Below are 27,799 nucleotides of genomic sequence, written 5' to 3'. Positions count from 1 at the left end.
CCAAAGCGACAGCATTGCTTGTATGAAATTGTGTCCCAAGTTAGCTCCCATGCTTCTCTTTTGAAATTTGGAATTTTCCTTTCCACCTATCTGAGTGCTATCTACATGCTTAAAGCTAAGATGAGATCTGTTGGGCAGTTACCTCTGTGCACCCGGAGCCACTGTGGATCCGCAGGGGGAAACCAGTGGAAATGTGTGAATTTGAAGGCACTGAAGGCAGGATGGGCATTGAACTCCTTAAGTGGTGCAGATGAAGAGCCTGCCAGCCTACAAGTGTGATGCAGCACATATTTGGAATAAGGGAGGGCAGATATTTTAAAATAAAATGGCATTAATAAAGCGGTCTTTGCCTAATGTATGAAACATATTCTGACCTTGAGAAAGCCAGAGTCTGACTTCCTCAGAAGCAGATGTGCTCCCATGGCTGCTGATGCATTTCTTTTGTGCTTTCTAGGAGGCAATTCTGCCCTTGTAGAGCCCCTCAGAAACTCAGAGTCCTCCTTAGATGAGCCCTTGCTCAGGGAGAACTTTGTCATGTAAGACGAGTCTTTGTGGTCCGAGCTTTGATACGAGGTCATGAGCAAAGGTGTATTAAATAATTGTTAGCTCAGTCAAGTGTCTGAAGTGTCTGTTGAAGACATTCCATCTGAATATAGAAGAGGTTATGTTCTCAGAGACCAAGGATTCTGATAGAAAACCAGTTGGTTTCTTGGTCCCAAAAGACAATAAATAAATATATTTATATATATATATGGGGAACAGAGGTGCTGCTTTTCCTTTAAATGTTTGGGGGGGGGGTGAACATTTTTTGCTAGATTTTGCTGTAAAAATTGCTTTGTGACCATTGCAAAAAAACCCATTGCAAAATACGGGTCGAAAGGAAAAGCCACGATTTTTTTTGCATGAAGCTCTGCAGGGCTATGGGACAGGTTTCCGCCCAGTACTGTGCGAGCTGGCCTGACTGCTGCTGCATTGTGAACAGACAGCTTTCAGCTGCGGAATAGATCTATGTCAGCCTAGATGTGGGCAAGGACACATTGTTTCAGCATAGGAGAGCGCAAGCACTCCCAGGGAATGCGCGTGGACCTGTGACCTGATTAGTAAACAGGCATGTCCATGCCAGCCGGAATCCCGCAGGCACTGCACAAGCCACACTCGCAAACAGCCTTCCCAGCACCCAGGTGCTGGGGAGCTCGCAGGTCTTGCAGCTCCTATTCACCAGTGTTTTGTTTCTGCTTCATGCGTCCATACTGAAAGACGTCACTGTCACGCAATGGATTTAACAAACTTGTCGTTACGTGCTGGCTGCATGATCATTTTGGGATGGGCAGGAGAAGAGGGGTTGGACCCTCTGTCTCCTCGGTGCCACTCATGGAGCCAGGTGGAAGATGTATTAGGCAGCCCTTCCTTGCTCTGTCCTTCATGAACTGTCCTTCATAAAGGCTTGCTTCCACGTTCCTGGCTCTTTTGGTCCCATTCCCCAAGCAGCTGAGAGAGGTGGATGTCCAAGGAGCGCAGGTTTTAGACCACTGTGGATGGTTGGAGACAAAAAACAAAAGTGGGTTGAGAAAGAAGCGGCTCCCGGAGATAACGAATGCTATTTCTCCCATTACAGAGCACAGATTTCTTGTAATCCTTTCCGAAGAGCTGTTACTTTGTCTGGGGTGATGAAACACAGTGTCTAGCAAACATATTTGTAAATCAGTTCATGAGCAACGTGGATGTCTGTGGATGCATTTTCCCTTCATGCTGGGAGCTCAACTAATTTCATTACATACCTAGAAACAGTATGATTTATCCCATTACAGAATCCCATAATGCCAATTAGAACTATTTTGTTTAGTCAGGGAAAGGCATGAAATTGATTCTGAGATATTCTGAAATGACTTTGTGCTCTCTTTTCTTTCCGTAGGACTGTGTGCTTTTACTGCCAGTATTCTGGAAGAAAAATCAACAGGAATTAAACATTCACCTATAAAAGTGTGCGTGTGTTTGCTGCTTCCACACATTAACCGCATGGTTTTTATGCAAAAGCAAAAACAAAACAAAAAAAATTAATTTAGCATGAGCCAATTTACAGAGCATGGAAATTCACTTTCATTCACAGGATTGGAGAGTGCGCAGTTAACAATGCAGTGTATATACAAGATGCCATGCTGTTAACAGCTTATTTCAAGCAGTTTGATGTCATCACAAAACAAATAAATTCCTGTGGCCAGAGGAGATGTATGAAGACGAAACGGTTAAACCATGGAAAGACACTAAAATTACTAAAATCCACAACAGCTCGCCTTATTTTTCTTGGACCCAAACTGTCAGGGTATAAAACACTGTTTGTTTCTTTTTTAAACATCAATAGTTTTGCTGTAAATAAATAACACTGTATAAATTCTAACAAATAGAATAAATGTTGATAAGGCACTGCCTTTTCGATCACAAACAGAATACTGCGAATGCATTGAGCAGGCTAGGTGTCTCAAGCGGCTACACCTACAGGGATATTCTGGGTGTATCTTCACAGATTCTTGTATATTAGCAATTATAATGTTTGTATATGCAAAAACGCTAGCTTGATTTTAAAAAAATCTTTAAAATCTGCTGCAAATTTAAATGATTCCCAAAATGAGGAATTCTGTAGTTCTGTGAAAATTTTTCTTCAGAGTACTAATATTTTGATGCATGTGTTTCACCTTATTTTGATTAAATCTTTTCCAGTTTTGCAAACACTATACTGCAACACGAAAAATAAGATTTTATCTGTAAACACAAAGCCCTTCATCTAATATTTGTTGCTGTTGCCAATTTTTCAATGAAATGACCTAAAAACCATAACATATACAGTAGTTGCATTATGGGGAGGGGGGTGCTATCTGTTCTCGCTTTATAATGGGGGTAATGCTTGCAGCTTTAGAAGTGGGTTGGTGCTCTGACGGGCACAAGTTTGGGATATTTTTAAATGAACTGAAGAGAAATTATTAGCTAATAGACTGGCAGCACGCTGTAAAATTATTACTGTATTGTGTACTGGCTATAAGATGTAGAATCTTTCAGTAAGCCAATCATCTGTAATCATCCTAGCAGTGTAATATTAGGTTGTTAAGGCTGCTGTGTTTTAAAGGGCATTTTTATTTGGGTTTTGGTGAAATACTTTGATTTGTTGATTATATTCATATGGAAACAGCATTCATTGATAATAGCTCTAATTACATATGTATGAAAACAACAAACACTGGATGATCTAGTTGATTATTTAAGCATAAAATAAATTGTGTTAAAACTCTTGGATAACGTGTATTTGGCAGTGTTATTGTACCCTATAGAAGTGTTTTTGGAATGTCAGCCATTAATTATCCCTGGCTTTTTGCTTCTTTTCCTCTCAGTTTCTTTTGTCTGATCCACCTCCTCGTCTTCATAGTGTGACAGGTCATCACTTGGCAGGCTGTCCCAGAGTGGGTGGAACAGGAGTAACACAGCAGCCAGCACATCCTCAGCAAAAGTAAGGAAACCCCACCTCTCTGGGACGTTAGGAGACCTCCTCAGACCTGGGGAAAGGACAAGTCTAATAGGTTATGCACAGCCTCTTCTCCAACACGTGTCAACTCTGGACCTTTAATTTATTTCACCCCATCAAGAATCAGGAACACCGCTGCTCCCAGCGTGTATCAGTCACACCAATAACCAACCCGTTGTAGATGATGTAAATGAAGTGTACATCTCCTGTATATTGCATGCACTTCCTGTATATCATAGGTGATGGGCCATTACATATGGTCCATGGTGATGGACCATTATATATAAATACTTGGCTTTGTTGCCAAAACAAAGTTTTGTAAGCAACATCAATACACGCTCATTGCTCTGGACTGTGGTCTTCTGCTTGAGGGTAATAAATAATTTTATTGCTCAAGGTTTCACTTTTACCTGACTTTCAAGGCAATACGAAGATGTATTTTATGCTATCTTGGCACCCGAGGAAGCTCCACTGCTACAGAGATGGCTCAGTCTGCTTGTTAAATCCGCATTATTCTGAAAGCTAATCCCCACAGGAACCAGTCCTCACCTGGGGTCAGTCAGCAGAGCTCTCAACTGGTGAAAAGTACTTGGCTTCAGCAGAGCATAACAGGTTTGTTTGTCAGTGCTTGAGTCACTAGGGCTGTGAGCTTTTGAAGTAGTGGCAGTAAACAAAGGGTTTTTCTTAATTTCAGCAGCCAGTCTGTGTTGCCATGCACCTTTTACTGAGCTCGGGATACTGCTGGTACAATACTGTTGGTTCCAGTCCTTACACAAGCTAGTCTGCAGGGCAAATGTCACTTACAAAAGTGAAGAACAAATACATCTTATTGCAGGTCACAGTCCAACAACGGCAGCGTTCATGCTTCTGAAGACCTCACCGTCCAGTTGCCGCACTCCCAGTCGCAAGTATCCACATCAGTTAGATGAAAATGAATGTTTTTTTAGTAAATGGTGTGTAGATGTACATATTTACTATTATATCATGGCTTTACAGTTTGAAACAAAGGCTGTAGTGGCCAGCAGCAGGAATACACGAGCAGCACCGTAGGAGAGCCTCTCTTCATCTCTGTAGCAGCATCCAAAATACAGAATTTCATTTGATCCATCTGCCTGGTCACCTTTCAGTACCTGACACTGACAAGGGAGAAAGCTGGCGCTGTAGTTCTGGTAGGCAGAAGGTCTCTTTGTCTAGACAAAAGTGGGGTTACTTGTGTGGGGTAGCAGAGATGTGCAGGTGAATCTCAACAGGTCTCCTGCTGGTGGTGGTGATTCACCTGTCACCATCAAGCCTGGGGAGTCGGTCTCGATCATGGAAGTACACGTGAGCAGGTGCTGGTTTGCCTGAAAGCTCCAGAGACATCTTTCACAGGCAGTGACCAACAAAGATGCATATTTGGGCCGTTCGGGGCAGCGCTGCCCGTGCCCAGGCAGTGCTGTGCCTGCCGCCAGCGGGTCCCGTGCAGGTCGGCCCTTTGGCGCTTGCTGCCTTCCAGGGAGGAGCTGCGCCTGGAGCTTTGATACAAAGGAGAAACTGGAAGTCAGAACAGGAACCCTGCACCTACATTTCCAGAGTTTAAAATTTCCCACGAAATGTTGCACAAACAGGACTTTCTGGGTGTTGGTTTGTTTTGCTCTGAATGTATTGATTCCAACAGTAGCTCAGGATATTTGGGAAAAAACAAGGTTGAAGCATAAACAATCATTTTAGAAGGAAAACAGAAATCTTGCCAATACTAGCAACTGATGCAGACAGCCCAAGTGAAGGCTCTGCCTTTAATATTTGCTTTCGTCTTTTTTTCGTATTTTCTCCAGTGAGAACATTCCCCTTAGAGGCAAAATTGTAAGTCATGGGACTTTTATTGCATCTATTAATATAAACTAGATTGCTAAATACGGGGTTCTTTTTAGCCTTTGATATTTGTTTTTGCACTACCTAGTAATAATATTCTACAGTACTTTTTCCATTTCTGGAAGACTATCCATTACATTTTATTTGTGGCCGGTAATAGTTTTAATCTCAGAAATTAGAAGAGTTCCTGTAGCGCAGAGATGACATTAGTGGGGATAAATGGCAGTAGCTTGCAGGATTACAGCACCCTGCTAATTAATGCTAATTTCCTAGGGGATTGTTTAACACAGGCTTTTGTCTGTAGCCTGCACTGAGCAGGCAATCGAGACATGCTCCATCGGCGGGCTGCTGCAGCCTGGCATGCAAGCACGCGTGCTGAAAGGCTCTCCGCGCACCCCTAGGAAGGAGACTACCAGGAATCGGGGACTGTCAGGGGTGTGGGGTGAGCACTGTGGGCTCTAGGGGGCTGGGGACCAGCTCTCCCCTAAGCCCTGGGAAGCTGATGGTCACGGGGGCAGCCCAGAGCTGCCACGGCCAGGCCCCAGCCTCCTCCGTCCTTGTGGCCTGCCGTGCTCCATTGGCTGGGGGTACGTGACCATGAGCCTTGGGTTTTGAGTTTTAAGGGAAAAATTAAACACTTGTGAAATGCCACCCAGCCAGCTATTCAGCACAAGTACAGATAACGATGTCTTTTGGGGGAGACCCACCTGCAGGGTCGTGGCAGTGCTGTCACCTGCCCGGCAGCGATGGCTTTGGTGTAGCCCCTGCTCCATGGCCACCTCTCTTCAGGCGCGGGCTGGGGGTCGCCTGGCTGAGGCCGATGCTGAGACGTGGGAGGAGGCAAAGCGGGACTGGGCTGGATGCAAACAGGACCTCCGCTTTCGGGCTGGAGGAGGAACAGCCCCAGGGCAGCTCCCCTCTAACCCTGGGGTGAGAGAGAGAAAACACAGTGAGAACAAGGAGGAAAATTCTCCCTTTGTGGAGAGCACAGAAGTTTTCAGACTGAGATACAAATCCTAGGGTAGGGAAGGGGAAGACAGAAAACTGAGACCTGGCCTGCTACAAAGTGCTTTACATAAACTATAATCCATTACTGCAAAAGAAAAAGGTTAGTGAAGGACAGAAAAATGAGCTGCTCAAGAAAAATCTATGTATATGCCACAGTTTTCATAACTGCTGATGCTAAAAACAGTATGCTAATTGTGCATGGCTCTATTTATTTGACCCTAAATTCTGGAGGAAGGCGAAGATTTATAATAAAAATTTTATTGGTGCTTTTCCCATCACGCTAGTGTTCAATAATTGAGAGCCATTTGGTCTATAAAACAGCAAAGCACAGTGATCCACTGTTCACCAACTTCTCTGGAAAGCTTCCAGAAGCTGGAAATTGTTACGGCATGGCCAGAACAACAGAACAAACTTATTACAACTTCTGAAAAAAATTCACTGGGAAAATAAGGATACAAAATACAAGCCCAAGAGCTGAAGATTCACTAGCTGCTGAATTGCTACCGCACAGCAAATTTTCATAATCATACTCTGTCCTGCAGAGAGACTTCTTTTCTAATACAAGTTTCTGATTAAATAATTGTTGGTCAGAAAAAGAAAGCAGCACATCATTATTTTAGTATGAACTGCTTCTTAGAAAACATGTTTTATCTTGCATCAATAGACAATCCACATTATTAGTGAACTGTTTTCTTTTTTTTTCTGCATATACAAATGTTTTCCAAACCTATGTTTCTCCTCTCCTTAAACAATTCTTCCACCATGGTAAAATCTCTACGCACACAATCAGTATTCTCCTTTGAATACTTGCTTGTGTCACAATTCTTCTTGACCCTGCTTCATTTTATTTTCCTAGTAATATTTTCCATTAATTGCATTTTCATGCGACTTTGTCTTTCCCCCTTTTTTTCCCCCTCCCTATTTCAGTTGGTTACTCAGCACTGCGCAGAATTCTTCCCAGGGTTAATTATCTTTGGTTGGTCTTTTCAGTCTATAACTACTGAACATTTTAATAAAACTGTATTGTTAGAGAAGTTCTTCCAGCTGATTGATGGGCCTACAGAATTATATTACGGATTCAATTAAATCTCTGAACGTCCCTCTTCTAATCCCTCACTCCAGCAATATATTTGATACAAATATTTCTACTGTTGATGTAAGTTTATGAAATAATGTTTCTAATTGCCCATTACCTCCTGTATCGATAGCATCTCTGAATAAATTCCTACCTTTTTATTGCTGCTTCTTGATTTGATATCTGCTCTTATATTTTTACAGTGCTGGTGACATTTTAAGATGCTTTATTTGGAGCAACCCTCCCCGTTGCCCCCTTCGAGCTTTGCACTTATTTTTTTGTACAAGTATTATTGCGACTCTTTGCCTGTTTTGCTGAACCACGGAGCTGCACCTCTGCAGAGCAGCTGCCCCCACGCCATCCTCGGGTTTTCCTGCCAGGCTACAAGGGACCCCAGTCCCCCTGGGCCCTTGTGCTGTTGGTGTGGTGGTGGCAGCAGCCTGGCCATGCTGGGTGGCAGTGCCACGCGAGCCCCTCATCCCCTCGGTGGGGACAGACCCCGTGCCCTGCCAGTGGGGCTGGGGCCATGCCCACGCACCCAACGACATGGGGACGGCTGTCCCGCTTAACCCAGAGCCTTTAAAAACAGGGGGTTGCTAATTGTGCTCCTACCACGTATTTGTACTTTTTAATTGGTTGGGTTAACATTTTACTGATGTGCAAAGCATGTGATTTTTTTGGATGCTAATTAGGCTAACATTTTCTCTCCCTTTTTAATCTATTAATTTGGAGTAGTTGGATGTAATTGTAATTAAATATACGGGTGCTATTTTTCAAATGACTGAAATGCTTTTATGAAAAGAAGGATGCAGTCTCAGATCTAAACATCAAGGGCCCTTGAGTGTTACTCCCACTCTCCCACTGACTCATTGTTTGTCATTGGGCAAGTACATTAGCTCTCTACCTCCGTTTCTTGCCTTCCAGGGCTATTGTGAGAATTAATTAGATAATGTTTCAGCACAGCTTTGAACTGGAGAGTGCTACAAAAGTGCCAAGTTATAATTTATTATTATGAAAGCAGGCGTGCGGGCTGGGGAGCAAGACCTCTGATGCAATCCCAGCAGAGTGCGGACGGCGAGGAGGCTGGGACCTAGGACAAGAAACTCTCCTGTTGCCTTGGGATCACCTCAGCGGTGTACCTGCAGGTCTGTAGCAATTTCAGCCTGTTCTAGAAGTTTTCTGCTGAAAGAGACACCGACAGCTGCACGACTCTTTCTGTGGGCACAGTCCCTGGCTGAGCAGACTGGTTCAGCCGCCGGATGGGGGGCATCGGCTGCACCTCCCCGTGCGCTTTCCAGGCTCGATTTGCTGTGTGAGGTAGCAGCGGTGTCTGCCCAGTCAGCCCTCTTGACAATTATGCACCTCCAAATCAGTAAAGCACTTAAGATTAACATTGATAGGGCTGAAGAGTGGCTTACAGTTAAGCATGCTGTGCAGTTTGCTGGATAGGATTAGGCCTCAGCACAACCACTGTGCTGATTCAGGTTTTCAAAATATTTAGGCCTCGATTCCACAAGGTACTTGAACGTGAACAGTCCTACTGAAGACAATGGAAATAATCGGGTAGTCAATGCTAGGGAAGAAAACCAAAGCTAGATGAAGAAAAAACATGAAATCTGAAACCTGTTTGCTTAGAAATGAGTCTGCTTTGAAGGGAACGCACGAGCATGGATGGAGGCCATAGAGGCAAACCGGCCTGTGTGCTGACAGACATCTGAAGGGGGGCAGCACAAAGAGCTTCACGTTTACAAGAAATAACCTTTCCTCATGATATGCCTGTGTTCAGCAGGCTTCTTCAACACGAGCAGAACTATTTACAAGCAATTTTACTGAACCGCAATGACCTGTCCAGAACAGCTCTCATTACTTGTTGAACCCCGTTAGTACAGGGCAGCACCATTTGCCTCCAACCAGCGACCAGCCGCGTCCCACATCCTTTTTCCTTTTCCTTACATTCAAACCCTAAACCTGCTCTCCCAACAGCATGGCCCTGCAAGTATTTGGCGCCACACACAGCAGACATGCCCAGGCTGCTGTTACCATCGCACCCTGACCTGACAGACAATGAGGAGAGCAGCAGGCAGGGTGGGATCTGTGCCTCACCTGTGCAGTTTTAATCCCAAAGCACGGTGCTGGCAGAGCACGGCAGTGACACTGACAGCTCTATCACGTTTTAATGGCATTCCTCCTCCTGTAGGAAGGGTACCACCATTCCCTCCCCATGTTTTGATCTCTGCATGGCAGCATGCCGTGCCCTTTTCAGGCGTGCAGACAGGCAGCTCAGAAAATCCCACCTGCTTCTGAAAACCAGGAAAGGCCCTTACTACTTTTCTTGTGATTAAGAAACCAAAAATAAGATGACCTACACTTGTATTCCCAGGCAGACAGGAAGAATAATTACTTTACAGAGAAGGAATTCCTTCATATATCATAGCCACTACAAATAAAATTTGAAATTTGCTGTGGCATAGAACAAAAAGGTAGTATAGTAAGAGATAATGAAATCCCTCCTTGCCTTTAATGGAAAAATTACTGTTGTTAAAAGACCCCTTCATAAATAATTAAGATACCAATTATAGAGTCTCAGTGACTAATTTATCCAGGAGCAATACGGACCACATTATTGCATATAATGAACAGTGTATATACTCCATTCTATTTCCCTACAACTCATTCCTTTTTTCAGCTACTCCTCAAAGAAATAATAAAGAAGGGCAACTAATGCACACAGTAATCAGAATGTACATTATCTAAAATGAGAGATACACATTAACATATCTTAATTTAAAACAGTTTTACAGAAGTACAGAGGGCTGAATTAACGAGCCATTTAGCCTCTGTGCTGGAAAGGGGAGGAGGACTTCAGGGAAATGCGTGGCCAGGGCTGCGGCCGCCCGCACGCTGGTCTGGCTCAGTCCATGGCCAAGCCCTGTTCACCCTAACGCCCATCCCAGTGGGGTGCTGTGCCGTGGCACTTGTGTTGCACACTTTGCTCTCAGCAAAACCCCTGAGGTACTGGGGGTGAAAAAGCCGTGGTGGAATGGCAGGACCATGGGCTGGAGGGGTGAATAAGCTGTCATTGCTCCTTGGCTGCCCCAGAGCTGCCCAGGCGCCCTGTGCCATCGTCCCCACGCAGCAGTCCCTGCTGCTTTATGTCTTCTTGCCCAAGGGAAAAACCACCTAAGTGGTCTGCGGTTAGATTTTCTGCCTGGTTTAGATATTTGTGCTATTAAAGTTGCCTGGACAAGCTGTGGCATGCTCTGCAATCTGGTCTCCAGCTATCTGATTACAAACCTAACTTCATCACAAATCGTCTTACAGCATCCAGTAGCAAAGTCTCTGTCTTGTAGCTGAGGTGTATTCCAGTAACAGCATACAGCTTTGCACACCTCAGAAAATGATCCTGAATGTAAATCAACTTCCAGTAAGGAATTTTCCTCCTCCTTCTAGTCCCTGGGACTTATCTGATCTGGCCAAGGAAAATGCTTATAACTCTGGCAAACAATCAGGCAGGAGACTGATGTGATTAAGGTGTTTTTTTCCTTCTTTCTGAAGAGTCTCCACTGCAGCCCCTGCTGGAGTGCGCTCAAGCGTTAAATGCTCACTGCTGCAGCACACAGCCCCCCTTCCAGACAGCTTCCTGATGAAAACAGAGAAATGAAGAAGTCTGCAAAGCCACAACCTAAAATTCAAGATGCAGAGCGTGAGAAGGAGATGTAGAGCATTTTGATGTCATCATCGTGATGAAGTTTAGCTGAAGTCATCGATGCACATCAATGCGAACTGGAAGTGCCAGAAGCCAGGTCCACAGCAGCCTCATGCTGAATAAAGTGGAAGGAATGTCCTCAGATCTGTTTCCAGGGTGATGTTATTTCCAGGGAGCGTGCTTTTCCCCTTCGGCTCGAACACTGCTTTTCCAGGAGCCATGTCCAAGGGAACACAGCTCTCCTCTCCTGCTCCCAGCCCCAGACAGGAATTAACCTGGACAACAAACATATTCTGGGGGCACTTTGCCTAGAAAAATCCCTATTCCCTTGAATTTGCCATATGATTCTTAAGACACCTCTGAAGAAAATCGTCCTCCATTTTGCTGTGCCTGGTAACCTGAACGTTTATCACTTATGAAGTTTTTAGCATCTTGAGATGTATTTGGTGGAAAAAAAAAATTAATAGCATGGCTGGCTGCAGGAAGCTGCCAGCTTGACAGAAGATTACATCACTTTTGTTCACGGGCAGTGTGAGGACGCAAAGAAAGAGTACGTGACCAGAGGTTCACCTCTCATTACACATCACACAAATAATGAGGGACAGCCAAAAGGAAAGAGTTGGGTTCCTTGCCCATCCCACTACAAACGTGGAAAAACAACACTGCCATACCTGTGTAACGCTGCTCTAGCATGAGGAAGGACTTGACCCTGTATGTTAAAAAGCACAAGCCTTGAAGCACGTTACTGGTGTTAACTTCAAACACTGCCAATGAAGGTTAAAGTCACTTCTTACCGCCTTTTACATGTACTTCTCTGCAATCTGCTGAGGCTGATGACTGAACTTTTCGGCATCAGAGGGGCTTTTCCCTCTCTGTGGTACTTCCCCTTTCTCACAAGGCAGCACTGTGTGTACGTGTATATTTTATGTGTATATAAATATATATATGTATCTTTCAAGAAAAGGGGTTTCAGTTGTTTCAGCTGCAAGTAAATGAAACTTTGGGGCTCCAGCTTTGTGTCACCTGGAGCAAAGAATTGCTGTGGGAGCCCAGATTTTTTTCCTACACAGATCGTGGAGCTAGTATTTTTTTTCCCCGTGTATTTAGCGGTAAAACCCAAGGTTTGTGTGTAAGCTGTTTGGTATTACTATTTTAATATTTAAACATTCAAAAGCCTTACCACTGGGGGGATGTTTAAGTCGGTATTAAAGCAGAATAAAAGTGCTTTTTGACACTGTTAAAATTGAAACAGTGAGAGCCAACGTCGTCCCTAGCAGGAGGAGAAACCCCTGGGTTTCTGAGACTCGCTGAGACTTGCCGCTTCCCAGTCCGGAGCCCGCAAAGCTCTTCCCATCGCGACAGGCCGACAGGGGCAGGCAGCGGCCGCCGGGGTGCGGTAAGCTGCGGAAACGGGGCCGGGCTGGTGCCGGTGGGTGCGGGCAGGGGCTGGCGGGCACCCCGCGGGCCGCGAGGGGCAGCACGGCGAGGCCGCGGCTCGCTGAGGAGATGGCGGAGGCGCGAGCGGGGGGGGCCGCCCCCGGGCCGCCAGGGGCCGCCGGGAGCCGCCAGGGGCCGCCAGGGGGCGCTGTGGGCGGGCGGCGGGCGCGGGCGGAGCGGGGCGGCCGCTCTCGGCGCACGGGGCGGCGGCGGCGGAGCGCGGCGGGGGCCGCCCCCTGCTCGCCTGGCGGCGGCGGCGGCGGGGGAGCGGCGGCGATGGCGGACAGCGCCAGCGAGAGCGACACGGACGGCGCCGGCGGCAGCGGGGGCGGCGGGAGCGGCGTGGCGGGGCCGCTGGCGGCGGGCGGCCCGGCGGCGGGGCCGGGCGGCGGCGGCGGCGGAGGAGGAGGCGTTGGCGGCGGCGGCGGTTCGGGGGGCGCGGGCGGCGGCAAGGCGGGCGGCATCGTGATCTCGCCGTTCCGGCTGGAGGAGCTGACGAACCGGCTGGCCTCGCTGCAGCAGGAGAACAAGGTGCTGAAGATCGAGCTGGAGACCTACAAGCTCAAGTGCAAGGCGCTGCAGGAGGAGAACCGCGACCTGCGCAAGGCCAGCGTCACCATCGTGAGTGCGGGCGGCGCCGCCGCCGGGGGGGAGCCGCCGTGGGGCCGGGGGCCGGGCCGGGCCTCGCCGTGCCCCCGGGGCCGGGCAGCGGGGAGCGGGCAGGAGGGGCCCGGCCCGCACCCGGCCCCCGCTGAGGGCGGCAGGCGCGGCCCCGGAGTTTCCCCGAGCCCAGGTTTTCCGCCCGCGCCGGTCGGGGCTGTCCCCTGAGGGACACCCCCGCGGGCAGGCCGGACGGGCAGGGGCTGCAGGAGAGCGCCCTGGTCGCCAAAAGGCTCTGGGCCAGGCTCGCCGCCGTGCTGGCAGTGCTGTTCCCAGAGGTTAGTGAGAAACTCCCCTGAAAGTCCCTCAGAAGCAGCGCAGGTGACACGCTGCGCTGTCCTGGCCCGGCTCGGCTCTGGTTTATGAGCGCTGAGAGGATAAACTGCAACGCCGCTTTATGCGATGCTGTGAGGCATCGATCCTCAGCAAAGCACGTCCACAACATAGCTAATATGACATTTCCTCCTGTCAGTTAGGCGTTTGGGGGTCGGAGCAGGGTATTTGCGCTCCTTCAGCTGCCAGAGCGCTCACTGAGGTGCTCACGGCCTGTGAGTGGGCAGAGGGGTAACGTGCCAAGGACCGAACCGAGTAACGCTGGTGGCTGCGGGCACCGGCCTGCACAGGGGTGCCCTGGAAGGCTCTCCAGCCCACCTGCGTGTGTGTCTTTTTCTTCCCTGATTTTTCACAGGGAATGCTTTCTTGCAAGCATATCAGCTATCCTATTGATAATCAGGTTTTCACTGTTGATATATCTAGCAAAGGAATGGGATCTGGAGCTTATCTAGGCAAACCTCGCATCTGGTCCCCGTAGTAAGCATTCAGCTTCTAGCAGGATGTGGGCCGGAAGAGTGCATGAAATACAATACAGAAGTAATTTATTCACGGATGACAAATATAGTGCCAGTCGGGGAAACGCGTGCTTTGTTAATACTTTACGAGTAGAGAATGTGTCTTAATTAGGTAGCAGCGGAGTGCCTTCTAATGCTGGAAGGGGCTAAGACATCTTGTCAGTCAGACATTTTCTCTTTGCCTGTTAGAAAGACAGCATCTTTCTGAACCCCTGGTAGGTGTGTTATTGTTTGTAAACAAGTTGAAAAAGTGTTCCTGTGACTTAAGGTTGTTTTGGTGCTTTCCTGGGGACTTATTACCTCACGTTTTCATCAGATTTCAGTTGACAAAAATGAAGTATTTTTCTTAAATCTAAAACTGCATCTTTTCTGACATCCTGGCTAAAGAGAGAAAAAGTGTTAGACCTTTATAGCAACCTGTGGGCTGTCTAGAAAACCAGCATCTTCAGCAGACACTCTCTCTTTGGTATGCTAAACTGTGTGCACAGCTAAGTAAGCCACTTCTCATTCAGCAAGCAGCAAAATAATGAATGCAAAACAATTTTTTATTTTCAGGCCACCAAGACTCTGTGCTGTGGTTTACATAGTCCTTAATGTAAACACGTTTGCAGTCAAAATACTTTGTCGTGTTGCTCTAAGTATGAAAGTGGTTGGAGATGAGCTGTGTTGGAACACAGAAATGTGTGCCATTTGCATGTAAATGTAGTTAAATGCAAAGTTTTCTGATTTTCTTCATTGTGATTCTAAACCTTTGTCAATTTACTCCCACAACCCAGCTCCTGCTCCTAGAGGAGAGCCATGCGGGCAGGGCTGTGGCACGCCAGCTTCCTGCTGTAGGCACTGTAATGTCACGAATCAGCTTTGATTTTTATCATTTGCTACGGATGAGCCGTGAAGCGCAGATAAAACCGACAGGTAGCTGAAATAGCAGGTGAAATGACTAAACTTGTGTGCTGTAGGTGAAGGTGACCCTTCTAGCCATGAAGCTCTTCATCCCTGAGCCCTTTGCTGTCCCTTTGCTTGAACTTGGCCATGCTAGTGCTGCAGGGACACTAAACTTTCCTTAGTTCCCTCCGTTCTCTTTAATGGTTTTGAATATTTTCCCTTTAAGCTTTACCAAGTAGAAAGTGGTCTTTTTCCTCCTTCCTCTTGCACCTGTACTGCTGAATATGTTAACACAGAATCAGAATCATCCAGTCCGGAAAAGACCTCTAAGATCATCTAGTCCAACCTTAATAGGACATCTTTTTTGTTCCTGTGTCTGTGCGTGGTATTATTGGTGTACATGTTATATATGAATGTGTACAGTTTGGGAATTACTTAGCAGGTTGCTGATAGTTCTGTGTTGTAGTTAGTCCTTGCATCATAGGGTTGAAAATAAGTGTTCAATGCAGGGGACCTATGTTAAGTAGTTGTGCTTGGAAAACTGTCTGAGAAAAGGTGTTGGCTTGGCAGGCTTGCACGCTCACTAACTTTGTATGAACTCTCCTCTAAAATGTGTAAAAACAAATACTGGTTTAATACTGGGGTCTGTAAAACGAGCTTGGACGAGGTGTACTTCCATAACGCTGTGCAAGCTCTGCTCTTTCCAGTAGCCTGAGATGGAAATGAAATTATGCTGTTGGTCATGTGCAAGGCTGTGAAATTAAATAAATATACATGATAACTTTAATCGATCCGCTGTTATTGGTAACTAAACACGGGGGAGGCAATGTGTGGTGAGAGCTGCGTAAATTAGAAGTAGTATCTAGTAGTGCAAGAGCAAGTACTGGAAAGAAATAACTGAGATCCCTTGAGCTGTTTGAAGACAGTTCCCTTCGTACACGTTTAGCAATCTTTAATTATATGATCGCATGATGTTTCTGCAAGATTCTTTTCAGGAAACAGACAGGATGGTGGGTGCTTAGGTTGGGAAAAAAATGTGCATTTGAAAATCTTAAAAGCTACATATTTGTGATATTAAGTAGTTACTTTTGGTTATAGCGCTGCGGTACGACAAGTGGAGTTCCTGTGTGAACTTCCTTTATTTCTTGGTGAGAAAGGTCTGCAAGGAAATGTCATGTTTAGTGGGCTAAGTGTGGGACAGCACAACTTCTCTAGTGAAATAAAAGTACATTAAAAACTGGGTGGGGGAATGACAGCTTTCCAACCCATTGAATTGTTGCCTGTCACAGAAGCTGAAGAACTTCAGCTAGGAGCTGGGTGCATGCATGTCTCCATCAGGAAGTTTCTTTTGAAGTTGATAGAACTTGGACTTCTAGCTGTTTTTTTCCACTTTTCAGTGTTTGATGTTACAAAGTCGACCTATTTCACAGAAAGCCATGTAGCCTTTAATTGATAGTGAAGCATTTTGTTTTTCTTGGTTATTGTTCTGAATTGACAGGCCTCATAAAAGCAGGCTGCTTTTGATAACAAAACCAGTTTCGGTCTCTCGTTCCTACAGGTACATACATGCTTACCCTTGGTTGTTAGATTCAGCAATTTAACTCACGTGGATTGGCCTCTTAAAGTCAGGCATCTCCTGTAGCGTTAGAGAAAGAAAGTAGAATAAGCCTTATTCCATTATTTTCTATCTAACTGATATCGTGTACTTGAGCAGCCTTAATGTGAAAATGTTCCCACTCCAGAGTGCCTGATACAGCAGTTTGTAATGTAGGTTTTAAAGAATGGCTTCTCATTTTTTCCCCAGTTTGCTTTGCAGGGAAGGAAAGACTCCTAAAAGTCCCACGTTGTGGGGGTGCGTAGATGCCCAAAGGAGCATCAGTTGGGATGAAACAGACTGATCCAAACTGCTGACAGCATAAGTAACCTCTGCAGCTAAACCTGCACCTCAGGTGTGAGCTTGGCTGTTGCTGTTCTCTGGGTGTTAGCAGAGGGCAGTTGGATCTCCTGGCTTTTCCTTCTCCTTTGCATTTCTGCAAAGCGATGTGAACAGGCTTCTGCCAGCTGGGAGAAACAATGGAAGAGAAAGGCTTACTCAGCTCTCATTTCCTTGCTTGTAGTCACAAATTCTGAAGAAATTTGTTGTTTCCCATAACAGACATCTCCTGAAAACAAACAGGCTTCCAGTGACTTACAGATTGGCAAAATCCTGTGTGGTACTGTAGAGTTGTTACAGTTTTCTCAGTAAACAACCAGAGTTAGACGCTGGAAATAAATACAATTTTAGCAGTTTGTTCTCAAGGAAGTGTGTGGTGGGATGTGTGTGTGTTTGCGATCTGCTGCCACGGCTCTTCATGGAAAATGTCAGCCTGGATAGGTAGTTTGGGGAGGTTAATGGGTGTGATAGAGTGCTGAAAATCCTCTGCACAAATTGCTTTTTAACAGCTTTTTCCAATCGTGGAGTTTGCATCAGCGTTTCAGAGCAGAGCACCTGTTCCAGTGCAGACTATGAACATGAACAGCAGGAGAAAGGGCGGAACAGGCTAACTGACTGAAAACACGAACCTTTGAAAGGCGCTTAGTTAAGGGCAGAGGGATCAATGGGAGAAATCAATTAGTAGGTACAAAGGTACAAAGTGGATCAAGAAAGTGAAGAGATTAATGTTTTAAAAGAGGTGCCTGTAAGTTTATCATTTACTCTCGATTTTAAAGTAGGTCTTGCATGTGTGAAAGAGATGGGTCTGCTGTTTTGTGGTGTCTTCTGTTGGTGTAAGAAATGTCTTTGGAGCTCCAGTATCCAACTGGTTCAATTCTGGTTTGTAGTCAGACTAAAAATCTTTCTCAAATACCTTATTTTAGAAATGTTTTGTTTACCTGCTTTATAGAGTAAAGACAGCATTTTTGCAAAGATTAGCAAGTTCATACACAGTGTAACTTCATGCACAACTTTTCAGGAAGAGCAGATGTAGGTAATGACTGCCTTGTATTTTAATTTTATGTTTGCCTTATTCTCAAGAAGTTTCTAATGATCTTCTACAGAATGTCTGGAAAGGAAGAAAGAAGCTTAATAATGGACTTAATGTTTTTGGCCCTTAGGTTAACATGATAAAAGCAGTGCTATTTGCTGCACTGCTGACAAACTAACAGTAGGAAGGTGTATTATCATCTGCTTCCCTTTGGTACTTGGGTATGGCCTCTGGCATATTGAAGTCCCGGGGAAAAATAACTGTAGTGGTGGTAACAGCACGTCACTGTTTGTCTGTGCTGTAGGACTTCTTCAGTACTGGTTAAAAAGCAAACTAAAAAAAAAAAATAGTTTCTGTCCTCGGCAGGACTTGATTCAAATAGTGAACACGAGCACTGAACACAGCCGCTTGCTCTTTCAGGAGTCTTGAGGCTTCAGAGGGTTGCTGCCTCACCTGCTGGGATTTCTGCCACATCTTCATGTGTTTCTGAGTAGTTCCCGTATCAGATCTTGTAACTCTTATTGAAAAGTGTCTTTGGGAAGAGTATTTGGTTGTAAATAAGTCTCTGAGATGAAGAATCTGAGTGTCCTGTTTGAGTGCTCCTAGTCAAAGCCTTCCTCGTTGAGCCATTATGTTCTTGCAGTGCCTTGTGGCTTGGTTAATGAGTTTTACAAAGATACAGGCTTCAACAGATGTCTTCTACTTTACTTTGACAACTGAAAGAAGCTCTCAAGCTCTGAGATGCTGGAACTCTAATGTGCTGGATCAAAAACGCTGTGGCTAAATGATGCACTGTCTTGTCTAAACACATTTTCTTGCTTCAAGTTTATCCAGATGTTTCTGAGAGCTTAATTTGGAATGGATAAGCTTTATTTTTTTTATCTGGTATCATTGGTCTTTCTCTGTGAGCTTAGCGTTGTGCGCTCTGGCTAATTTGGCAGAGCTGCAGCAGCACACGCGTGCCTTTTCCAGACCTGGCTTGTAGTGCTGGGTTGCCCGCTAGTTCTTGGTTTGGTGCTAGTAACTGTGGAACCATAGTCTGGGGAAGGGTATTTTCCCTTGTTCTTGACTTTCGTGAGGATCTCTTCTCAGTACAAGCAACCCCAATGAGTTTTTTTCCCCCATATCAATTTTACCAATGCTATTTGCAGCAGTGAAGGTGAGCTGTCTCTGCTGGGGACTTTACTGAATAACAATGCACACTAAATGTTTTGATCAACATTGTGCTTAGTACATGTTGGTGTGAAATTGCATTGGAAATTTCCTACTGACAAGTATTTTTCAGATCTGTAAGCTGCTTTGGAATTCCAGCTGTATACTTCGATTATTTTACTGCTATTTTAAATATGGTATGGCATGTATTACTAAATCAGAAAGTCTTATGGGTGCCATGGACATGCCCTACACCTTTGTGGTTATCTTTATTACAAAAAGTCCTTGGCTGAAAGATGAATCTGTGCTTATTTGCCAGAACTTGTTCCCTATAAAAACCACGCTGAATTACTCTCTTAATGTTTTTGTCCTTTATATAGTAAATGAATTTGTTTTCAGTACTGCCATTGGGTTGATACCCAACTCTGATAACCATCTGTGTCTTGCTTGCCTTGAAAGGTTGCACAACACTTCTACTCCTTTGTCTGTGACTTTATTGGTATTGCTGTGTTTAATAATGGTGGCATGTCTTCAGTCAATATTGGCATATTGTTCTGAATTAATTTGGGGCTGGAAGTGAAATGAGAACCGGTATTTCAGAGTACATTTGGGAATTCTTAATAACGCAAAGTTCTTGGTGTTTCTCTAGGCTTGCTGTTCTGTATGTGAAGTCGTTTTGCTTTTCTCTTAGATGAACTTTCTCATCAAAGTGGTCTTGAATTGTGCGTCAGGCTGGTTTGTAGCGAGTTTTTATTTTAAGAATGCCATTTAGTGTCAGGTTTGAACATTTACTGACACTAATGGCCCTTCTTCCTTAGTATATCTCCAGTGACTTAACATTTTGATGGAGAGGGTTGTTTTAGTTTCTTCTGCATTGCTCCCCTAACGGGTTTACTTTGACCGAAGAAAAAGTAATTCCTGTGCACAACACATCTGTTGCTTTGGATGCTAGAGTAAAACATCAGGCTTCTTTAGAGGTTCTAGCCCTGTTGCTAATCCCACTTTGAAAAGCTGGTATAGGCAAGACTGCAGAATAATTTCCAAATCCCGAATGTTCAGTACTTCATTTTAGTTGAGGCTTTGAGTGTGATGGAGCTTTTGATTTTTATTGCTGATTTTGAAGGATGAAGAAAAGCTGACTTTTAGAGCAGTTACGTGATCTTTGGTTTTCTTGCATGTGTTAATTCATTTTCCTTGTTGGTAAACAACTAGTTGGTAGTCTCCTTCTACTGTTGATACTGACTTCAGTTAATATTGAAGTTATTTTCTAGGCTCTTAGTCCTAAGTGTTGGTATGTATGGGATGTATTTTCCTCTATGGGCTTGTAATGCTAAAACTCCTTGTAGTACGTGAGGAGATAGAACTGTGTGCAGCACAGGTGTGTTAAGCAGTCTTACACAACTGCTCATGATTTCAGCGACAGATTTTGTTACCGCACTGCATCCCATAAGGTACTCTTTGGTGGAAACAGGAAGACCATAAAATGCTTGGAAGGGTGACTCTGCACTGCTGCAGACAGGGCTGGTCAGGGAGCTCTGCGCAGGGGGTGCTGCGGGCGGACGTAGTGCTGGTTTCTCATGAGCTGTTCTTGCAGTGTGCAGTGAAGAACGAGGCAGTGCTCCTCCAAAGGAGCAAACGTTGTCAGCGGTAGGCATCTGATGTATTTCAGCATAGCCTGTTAAAAGCAGCAGAGAGAAACAGTTGCTTTGCTGCTCTTTTTTATGCTTGGGGGTAGGAGGAAGTTGCTGAATTTAGCAGCAGAGCAAGGGGTGAATCCTTTTTTGTCGTCCTCCTTAAAAAAAAAAAAAACCTGGAGGAGGAGAATGATAGGGACAAAATGTACAAACTGAATTTTGCACAAGTTTTGGGATCCAAGCAGAATGAATGTAAGAGGTGAAGACATGCTCTAGAAGAGGCAGAAAATGAAATACAAAACAAATTCCTATGGATCAGTAACAGAAAACATTGCTGTGATGTTTTGCTTCTAACACAGCAGCCTGGGGACATCCAGAAAGGAAGATCTCAGGTTCTACTTTGTCAGTCGAGTGCTGCTGTCTGAGTAGAGAGATGTCTTAGTTTTGTAAGATGGACCATTATGGTCCTGCTGAATACATGGGATGGAAGAAAGAAGTAAAAGTGAAGGCAAGACAGTTGAGGTAAACTATTCCAAAGTAAAATATGAAATGTCTAAGTTGGAAACTGTAGCAGAAGTTGCAGATGTGCAGATTTCACATCTGTGAGTTGTAAGGATTCCTTGATTAAAATTGAAGCAAATTATTTGCAGAAATATCAAATCATTTTTTAATTGTGATATTTACATCTGTATTTTTTCAACTTGTCTGTTTAAAACGCAGACATTGCATGCTACCTGATGCCTGTAGTGACAGTTATTTCAGTCCCTGGGAGCTGTGTGTCCCTTCCTGTCTTCCATTGCTGCGACTTGGTTCCTGGAAAGAGGGCATTCCTCCAGTTGATACTCTAATTGAGGGAGAAACTCTTAGCCTAAGGCCTTTTCTTTCCCTTCAACTCTGAATATAGCTGCTTAAAATTTTCATCTTCCGTGTGTTAATATTGCACTTGGTCTGCTTTTTGGTTTGGGGTAAGCTTTAGGAGGTAGATATGCATCTCCTCAGCTGTGCTGTAGATGAGTGTCCTGGCAGTTTCAGCTATCTGTAAACTTTGGTCAGATGTTTTAATTCTTTAAACTGCCTCGGAATGTGATGTTTCTGCTTATGTCTGTAGAGCTTAGGGGGTTTTTAATTCCTTTATTGTTGTGGATGCTAATCATGATATTTAAAACTCCTACCACATAGATTAAAAAAAAAGCAATCCTACAATGATACCGTTCAGTCCTGAATAAAAGTATAAATGATTCTTATCAAGTCAGAAGTGATAAAGTCTGATGTTTAATGCACTGTAGTACCAAGTTTCTGTTCCTTACAGTTTAATTTCTACTTTCAGCAGATTATGTTGGAAAAGTGTTTCTTTTTTTTTTTTTCCTATAGTGGTGCAGTTGCCACTTTGTTTCCCTGCACTTCCAAATAAACAGCAAAAGCAGTTACTAAGAATTTTGCCAAATGGATTTTTTTGTCAGTGCTTTTCCAAGAGCTTCAAGCAGTATGTATTTTGCACACCCGTGACAAATGAAGAGTACCATTTTTCTCCAGCTAGTGTTGCCAGGAACTGATTCATAGGCAAAACCCTGCCCTCATAGACCCTAAAGTAGTGACAGAATCAGTAGAGTGGACACGTCCAGAGAGTTGTCTCCTGAAGAGTAAATTCAACCTGAGATGAAGGTCTGTAATAACCTCCCTTTTCTTTGAAAATCGAGATATTTACCTGAAAGTTCTTGCTCCACAGGTGGAAAGGTTGGTAGACATTTCCTGTTTTTTTTTTGTGTGTGTGTGGTTACTTCTCAGTCTTAGACCTACTTTTCCAGTTCTTTTTGGAGTGAATAGTCAGGGATTATTGTATTTCCCCATATCCTGCAAACTTCTGCTCGTAGAGAGACAGAACAGAAGGATGTGGATCTTTCGTTTTCCTCATTGTCTTCTGCAAATGTAACAGACATGTTTCTTGTCTTGAAAGCCAGAAAAGTGATTGCACTTCAGAATATTGTGGTATGTATGATAAGAGGTCTGAACTGTAGGGAAAAAAATCTCCATTTACTGACTTGTAGAGAATCATAAGTGGAAACACTTGTTTGCTCTGATGGAATTAGAGCTAATACGCATTAACATTGGGACGGATGGTGCCTTGGGAGCTTCATAACTGAACTGGCTTGGAACAAGGTGTGATGAACATCAGGAACAAGATGACAAGTGCTTTTCCAGAAAACCAAAGTGTGAGGGAGGAAATAAGGGTTTTTTTTAAAGGAGCGCTCTTAGCAGGCTAGTTCTGTTGAGTGACTAGGCATGCCTTGCTAGTGGGGTGAAAACATTGCCATCCCTGACGATTATCTGTGTTGTATTGAAACGAGACATTTAAAAAAAAATGTGTTTTTAAGAAAGTTGTGGAGGCACTGCATCAGTGATCCAACACGTTCTGCCTAGAAGCATGGGGTGTAACGGGGTAATGCTTGGGCTGTTGTCTCCTCTCGTGAAGAAGAGCAAGAGTTTTATATGCACATGCTTGCTGTGGTTTACCTGAGCTGTGTAAAGGGAAGTAGGGCTTTCATGAAGATGCCTTGGGTGGTCAACCTCTCTCTCCTCTCTGCCTGAATTTGCACTCCTCTGTCTGCAAAGAAAAACAGTTGTGACGGGATAGATGCTTTTAGCAAAAGCTTGCTGTGGTTGCAAAAAGTTTTTTGTTTTAAAACACAGGTCAGTGCCCCCTGGCACAGGCATAGATACCTATGTGAAAAGAGGCTGTTCAGTAAATTAGTCACCTAGTAGTTATTCTTCTGTTTTCTTATTTTTCTTTTCTTTTTTGTTCTTTTGAATCTTTTTTTCCTCCTCCGAAACTTTGTGAGCATGCAATACTGAGTTTGCTAGTTGGTCAAACCAAGGCAGCGTATTTTGTAATTACTATGTGCCTACATTTAAAGACAAAATGTGATTTATCAGTGAGGGAAGAAGAGGTAAAATAGTACTTAGAATATATTAGCTTAAGAAACAGTGCTAATTATATTTTTTGTGCTTTAGACATCTGATATTACAGAGTAATCTGGACTGATTTGCAGCAGGACTGCATTTCTTGCAGATTCTCCTGCCGAGTGGTGGTGTTGCTGGGTTTTAAGCTGGTATTGATTATTGGTTTCTAAGTAGCCCAATGCAATTGGATTGCATTGAACTGGAGTGTTTTAGATGCAAATCAATCATAAAGTCACAACATTTCTAAAGAAGGGTGATGGTTCTAGTGATCCTGTAGCCATGGAATATAAGTTTTTATATAAAAAAAAAAAAAAACACCACAGAGAACTTAAACAAAAACCTCACCAGTATATGCTACAAGAGTTGCTATATGCAGTTTGATCTTTTTTCCCCTCTTTCACATCCAGAGGGCTGTGTTGTCAAAAAGTCAGGCAAACTTAACATGAAGCTACAAATGCAGCTATGTGTATATCTGTGTACCCATATATGCCTGCATCTTTATTTCATTTTTCAGCAGCTTTTAGACTGAGGCTGAACAAAAGAAAAACCTGTTCCACGTGCTTCTGTATTCTATTTGTTTTGCACTTATTGATTAACTAGCGAGCTATTTACAGCACAAGATTACCGACGAGTTGACCAGTAAGCAGCAGCAGCAGTGGACGCCAAAGAGTAACACAAAAACCTTTCAACTACTCTTTGGTGAAGGTTTAATAGAGAGATGCCAGGCTCCGGTTCAGTGGCCCTCTTGACTTTGTGTGCGCACGCAGCACCGAGGAGCATCTCATCTTGCCTGTATTTTGGAGTACCTCGACACGCATGCACATGGGAAGTGCGCCGCTGTGGAGCGTGCGGGAAGCGCGGTGCAGTCACACCTTGTGTGCGTGGGCAGCGCTGAGGCGGGGAAACGGCTCGGTGAGATGGAGCCACTCGCAAAGGCCTATGGGCTGGATTGTCTTTTCCTGCTGGGGCATTCCTGTCTCGGCCCGTAGCTGCTGCTACCTCACGTTACAGGGCTTGTGTGCCGGAGGCAACAGTGGCTGGGAGCTCCCAGCTTCTGCCTGGGGATGGGCAAGTGACAGGAAAATAGGCACTAGAGCTGTGTGTCTGGTTGGCGGTATGGCTGCTACGGTGGTGTAGGGTTGGGCACTCACTGTAGGAAATGTTTAAACACAATTTGCCTCTGCAGTCCAGCTACCTTCCTTCTGGGGAGCTGTATTAACACCTAGGCTTTAATTACACTAAGACCTGCACAAGGGTGCCTAATCATGGTTAAGCTACTAAGTAGAAGTGATTTGAAGGTTGATGCGTCTTCTGGGCCCTATATTGACATTTTCTTAGTTACAATGGCTTTTTCAAGGGCTGTGCTTTTATTAACTATTTAATGCCAGCATTTTGATACAATAAACTCCCTTGAAGAGAGCAGACTCCATTTTTATGTTTTGAAGAAAGGCATTTACGTTATTTTTAAACTATTTAAATAAATTCAGGAATTACACTGTATTAATTCATAATCACATGTAACTTGTTGTAAGTTGTATACAATGAACCAAATACATTAAATTTGTAAGTATTCTTGCTTAGGAAATGACTCTTTCCATAACTTGCTTATTGCACTTGCACCACTTGTATATTTCAGTTGTGCAAGGCTCTTGCAGGTCAACATCAAACTGCAGAAAGAGAAGCTGTTTGAAGTGTTTACAGATCTGAAGTGGAATGGAATTGCATACCATCAGACAATTTACTGTAATCCTGATGCTCACAGATTTAGTGTGTATGAATACTGCTGAACAAGTCGGTATTTAGGAAGGTAGTCAATTTTGAAGGCTCCTTTAAAGTGCTGTTTCTTGCAGAGCTTTCCGTACAGTAAGATGCATGCACGCGTATCTTGAATGTAACTTCATTTTTGAGAGAAGTTCTCACGAGGCTGCGTGGGTGATGTGTAGCTGAAAACATCTGATTACAGTTAAAGCTGATGTGGAAGAAAAATGTGTCTCAAGTCATTTGTCTCAGCTCATTTCTCTACGTGGTCTATGCTGGTGGAGATGAATAAGGCAATGAGCTGGGTTGCTTTGTAGGTATCGGGTGAAAAACTTGCTGTGCCTGGAGTTGAGCAGCAGGGGGTTGTGACACAAGTGTTTTGATGCTTCCAGCCAAAACCTGGCTGGCCTTTTAGAAAGGGGGTGGGAGGGGATGAAGGGGGGAAAGAATTGCCAACTATAAGCAGAAATTAAAAGAACTGTATTTTAGCACTTTAATGGCTCATCATACAGCTATTTCTGTATTACTGTAATAAAAGCTACATATCTTCCTCTCGTACAGCAGAACAAACCTGCTGAAATGTAATAGGAGTTGTATTTTGAGGCAGTTCTGTGTGTGGCTTTAATGTTACAGGATAGGTAACTTTTAGAGTAGTTGGAGTTAGTAGGTTGAAGTCTGGTGCTGGTTTATTAATTTATTTCCTCTCCTGTCAGTGTGTGTTGGAAGTAACATCTGTGGCATGCCTGTAAGTTTAAGAAAAAATTAAAATGAAAAGCCCTTCTGCCTCATCTACCAGGTGTGCTTTAAAAAAAAAAAAAAGACCAACACCTGGGGTTTTTGAAGGAAACATACCAAGGCATTACTGCTTGGTGGTTGTTTTTTTTTTTTTTTTTTTTTTTTGCGAAAGTATGTGGCTTCCACTGTGTGCCCAAAGATAAGGATACGCAGCTCTGCTATTTGTGTAACTCCATTACTCCTGAAAATTCCTCTTAAAGAAGGGAAAAGGAAAAAATCTTAAAAGAAAAGAAGAAGAAAGAAAGTAAAAAGAAAGAACATACTTGTATGTCAGAAGTGAGGAAGTGACCCTGGGGGTTGCCCTAGATTGAACAGGAAATCACACTACGAATCGAACCCAGAGCTTGAATGCCAGCTCACCACTGTAACCGCAGGAGCGTTCACTCTTTGCTCTGCAGACAGGCCACCAGACTGAAGAAAGTGCCTGGCTGTGGGTGCAAAGCTGCCCCCACAGCACATGTGGACTTCAGCAGACCTTCATTGTCCTTCAGCCCCACAGCTTGCTGCTGGGCGGTCACAGTAGTGTGTAGTGGTGTAAGCCTTGGTTTCTGAGCTGATTTTTGTTTCGTGTTCCTGAGAATTGCCTTTCCCTAGGACGTTGGTTGCAGTGGTTTGTATTTCTCCTTGTCTGAAATGGGCAGGGTGTGCAGCGTGGTTGTTTCAGGTGCTGCCGGAGGATTTGTAGGAAAAAACAGCTCTTGCCCGGGAGAGCTGCAGCGTAAAAGTTCCCCTGTAAGGGAACAGTATCAGTTCACTGGAATATTTATTTCATTTGTAGACCAAGAGTTTTCCATATTTTAAACTGGTGCCAGAAATTGTGGCCAGAACAGTATCTTTAGTTAGCAATGCTAGAGGAGGGGTGTGTACTACAGCAGATTTGGGAAATGTAGCTCTTGTTTTGTGCAAGAATTTTATATTTCTAAAATCCTGCTGTTGTGACTTACTGCTCTTCACACCCTTTTTACCTCTTCCTGTTTTCTCGTAGGACTTTGGGCCAGGCTGCTTTCTGAAGAGACAGCTCTAGTTCAGCGTAACATGCGCAGCAGCTGAGATCATCCCTTCTGAAGCTGTCCCAACTTTTCAGGCTATATTCAGTAGCAAAGATTGAGTTTCTTTTGTACAGCCAGCAGATTAAATTGCTCTTCAGCTCCATCTGCAGGCTTATATTATCCATAGGGTAGTATGCATATGTCAGTTCCTTGATAACGTAGTATTGACGTTCACTGAGTGGCTCTTGGATTGTTGAACCTGCTTCCTTACCTCTTTGCAGTACTGGGGAGATTTGTGAAACTTTTAGAAGAGCTAACCTGGGAGAAGAAGGGAGCATAGATAACTGAAATTTTTATTTGACTTTGTTAAAGCTGATGCCTCATTAGAAAGCCTGGGTTTTGCTGTTTCATAAAATCTCACCATTAAGGTACTGTGGTTGGAATATGGTACAGTGATCAGAGAGAGAGCAGCCCACCAGAAGCAGAAACTGCTGCAGGAACTAGAAGCAAGTGGGCAGAGGAAAATCTAGCAGCGTGCACTTTGCTAGAGATGTATTTACAGGAAAAGC

At 44.3% G+C, this 27,799-nt stretch overlaps 2 protein-coding genes and 1 long non-coding RNA gene across 18 annotated transcripts in view; 2 read left to right on the top strand and 1 right to left on the bottom strand.

Moving 5' to 3' along the window:
• ANK3 (ankyrin 3) overlaps nucleotides 1-3,285 on the top strand; it is a 363,472-nt gene extending 360,187 nt beyond the window's left edge. For all 14 annotated transcript variants that reach the window (XM_083845292.1, XM_083845284.1, XM_083845291.1 and 11 more), the window contains one exon: nucleotides 1,913-3,285. The gene's annotated coding sequence lies outside the window, so the exon portion shown is untranslated. The remainder of the gene's footprint in view (nucleotides 1-1,912) is intronic.
• LOC310902936 lies at nucleotides 1,968-12,656 on the bottom strand. The gene is made up of 2 exons (XR_014587134.1): nucleotides 6,070-12,656; nucleotides 1,968-5,025 (listed from the first exon to the last, which is right to left on the bottom strand). It is a non-coding gene; the product is annotated as an uncharacterized lncRNA (long non-coding RNA).
• Nucleotides 12,657-12,849: 193 nt separating this feature from the next.
• Nucleotides 12,850-27,799, top strand: part of CCDC6 (coiled-coil domain containing 6) — a 46,685-nt gene continuing 31,735 nt past the window's right edge. For all 3 annotated transcript variants that reach the window (XR_014587125.1, XM_083845266.1, XM_083845267.1), the window contains exon 1: nucleotides 12,850-13,209. Coding sequence is in view for 2 of the 3 variants with exons in the window: in XM_083845266.1 (XP_083701392.1) it covers nucleotides 12,865-13,209 (345 nt within the window). In the remaining variant the exon portion in view is untranslated. The remainder of the gene's footprint in view (nucleotides 13,210-27,799) is intronic.

The sequence above is a fragment of the Anser anser genome (assembly GCF_964211835.1).
Source record: "Anser anser genome assembly, chromosome: 7".
NCBI lineage: Eukaryota > Metazoa > Chordata > Aves > Anseriformes > Anatidae > Anser > Anser anser.
Note: the sequence above shows the minus strand (reverse complement) of the source record. Positions and strands in the feature narration are given on the sequence as shown.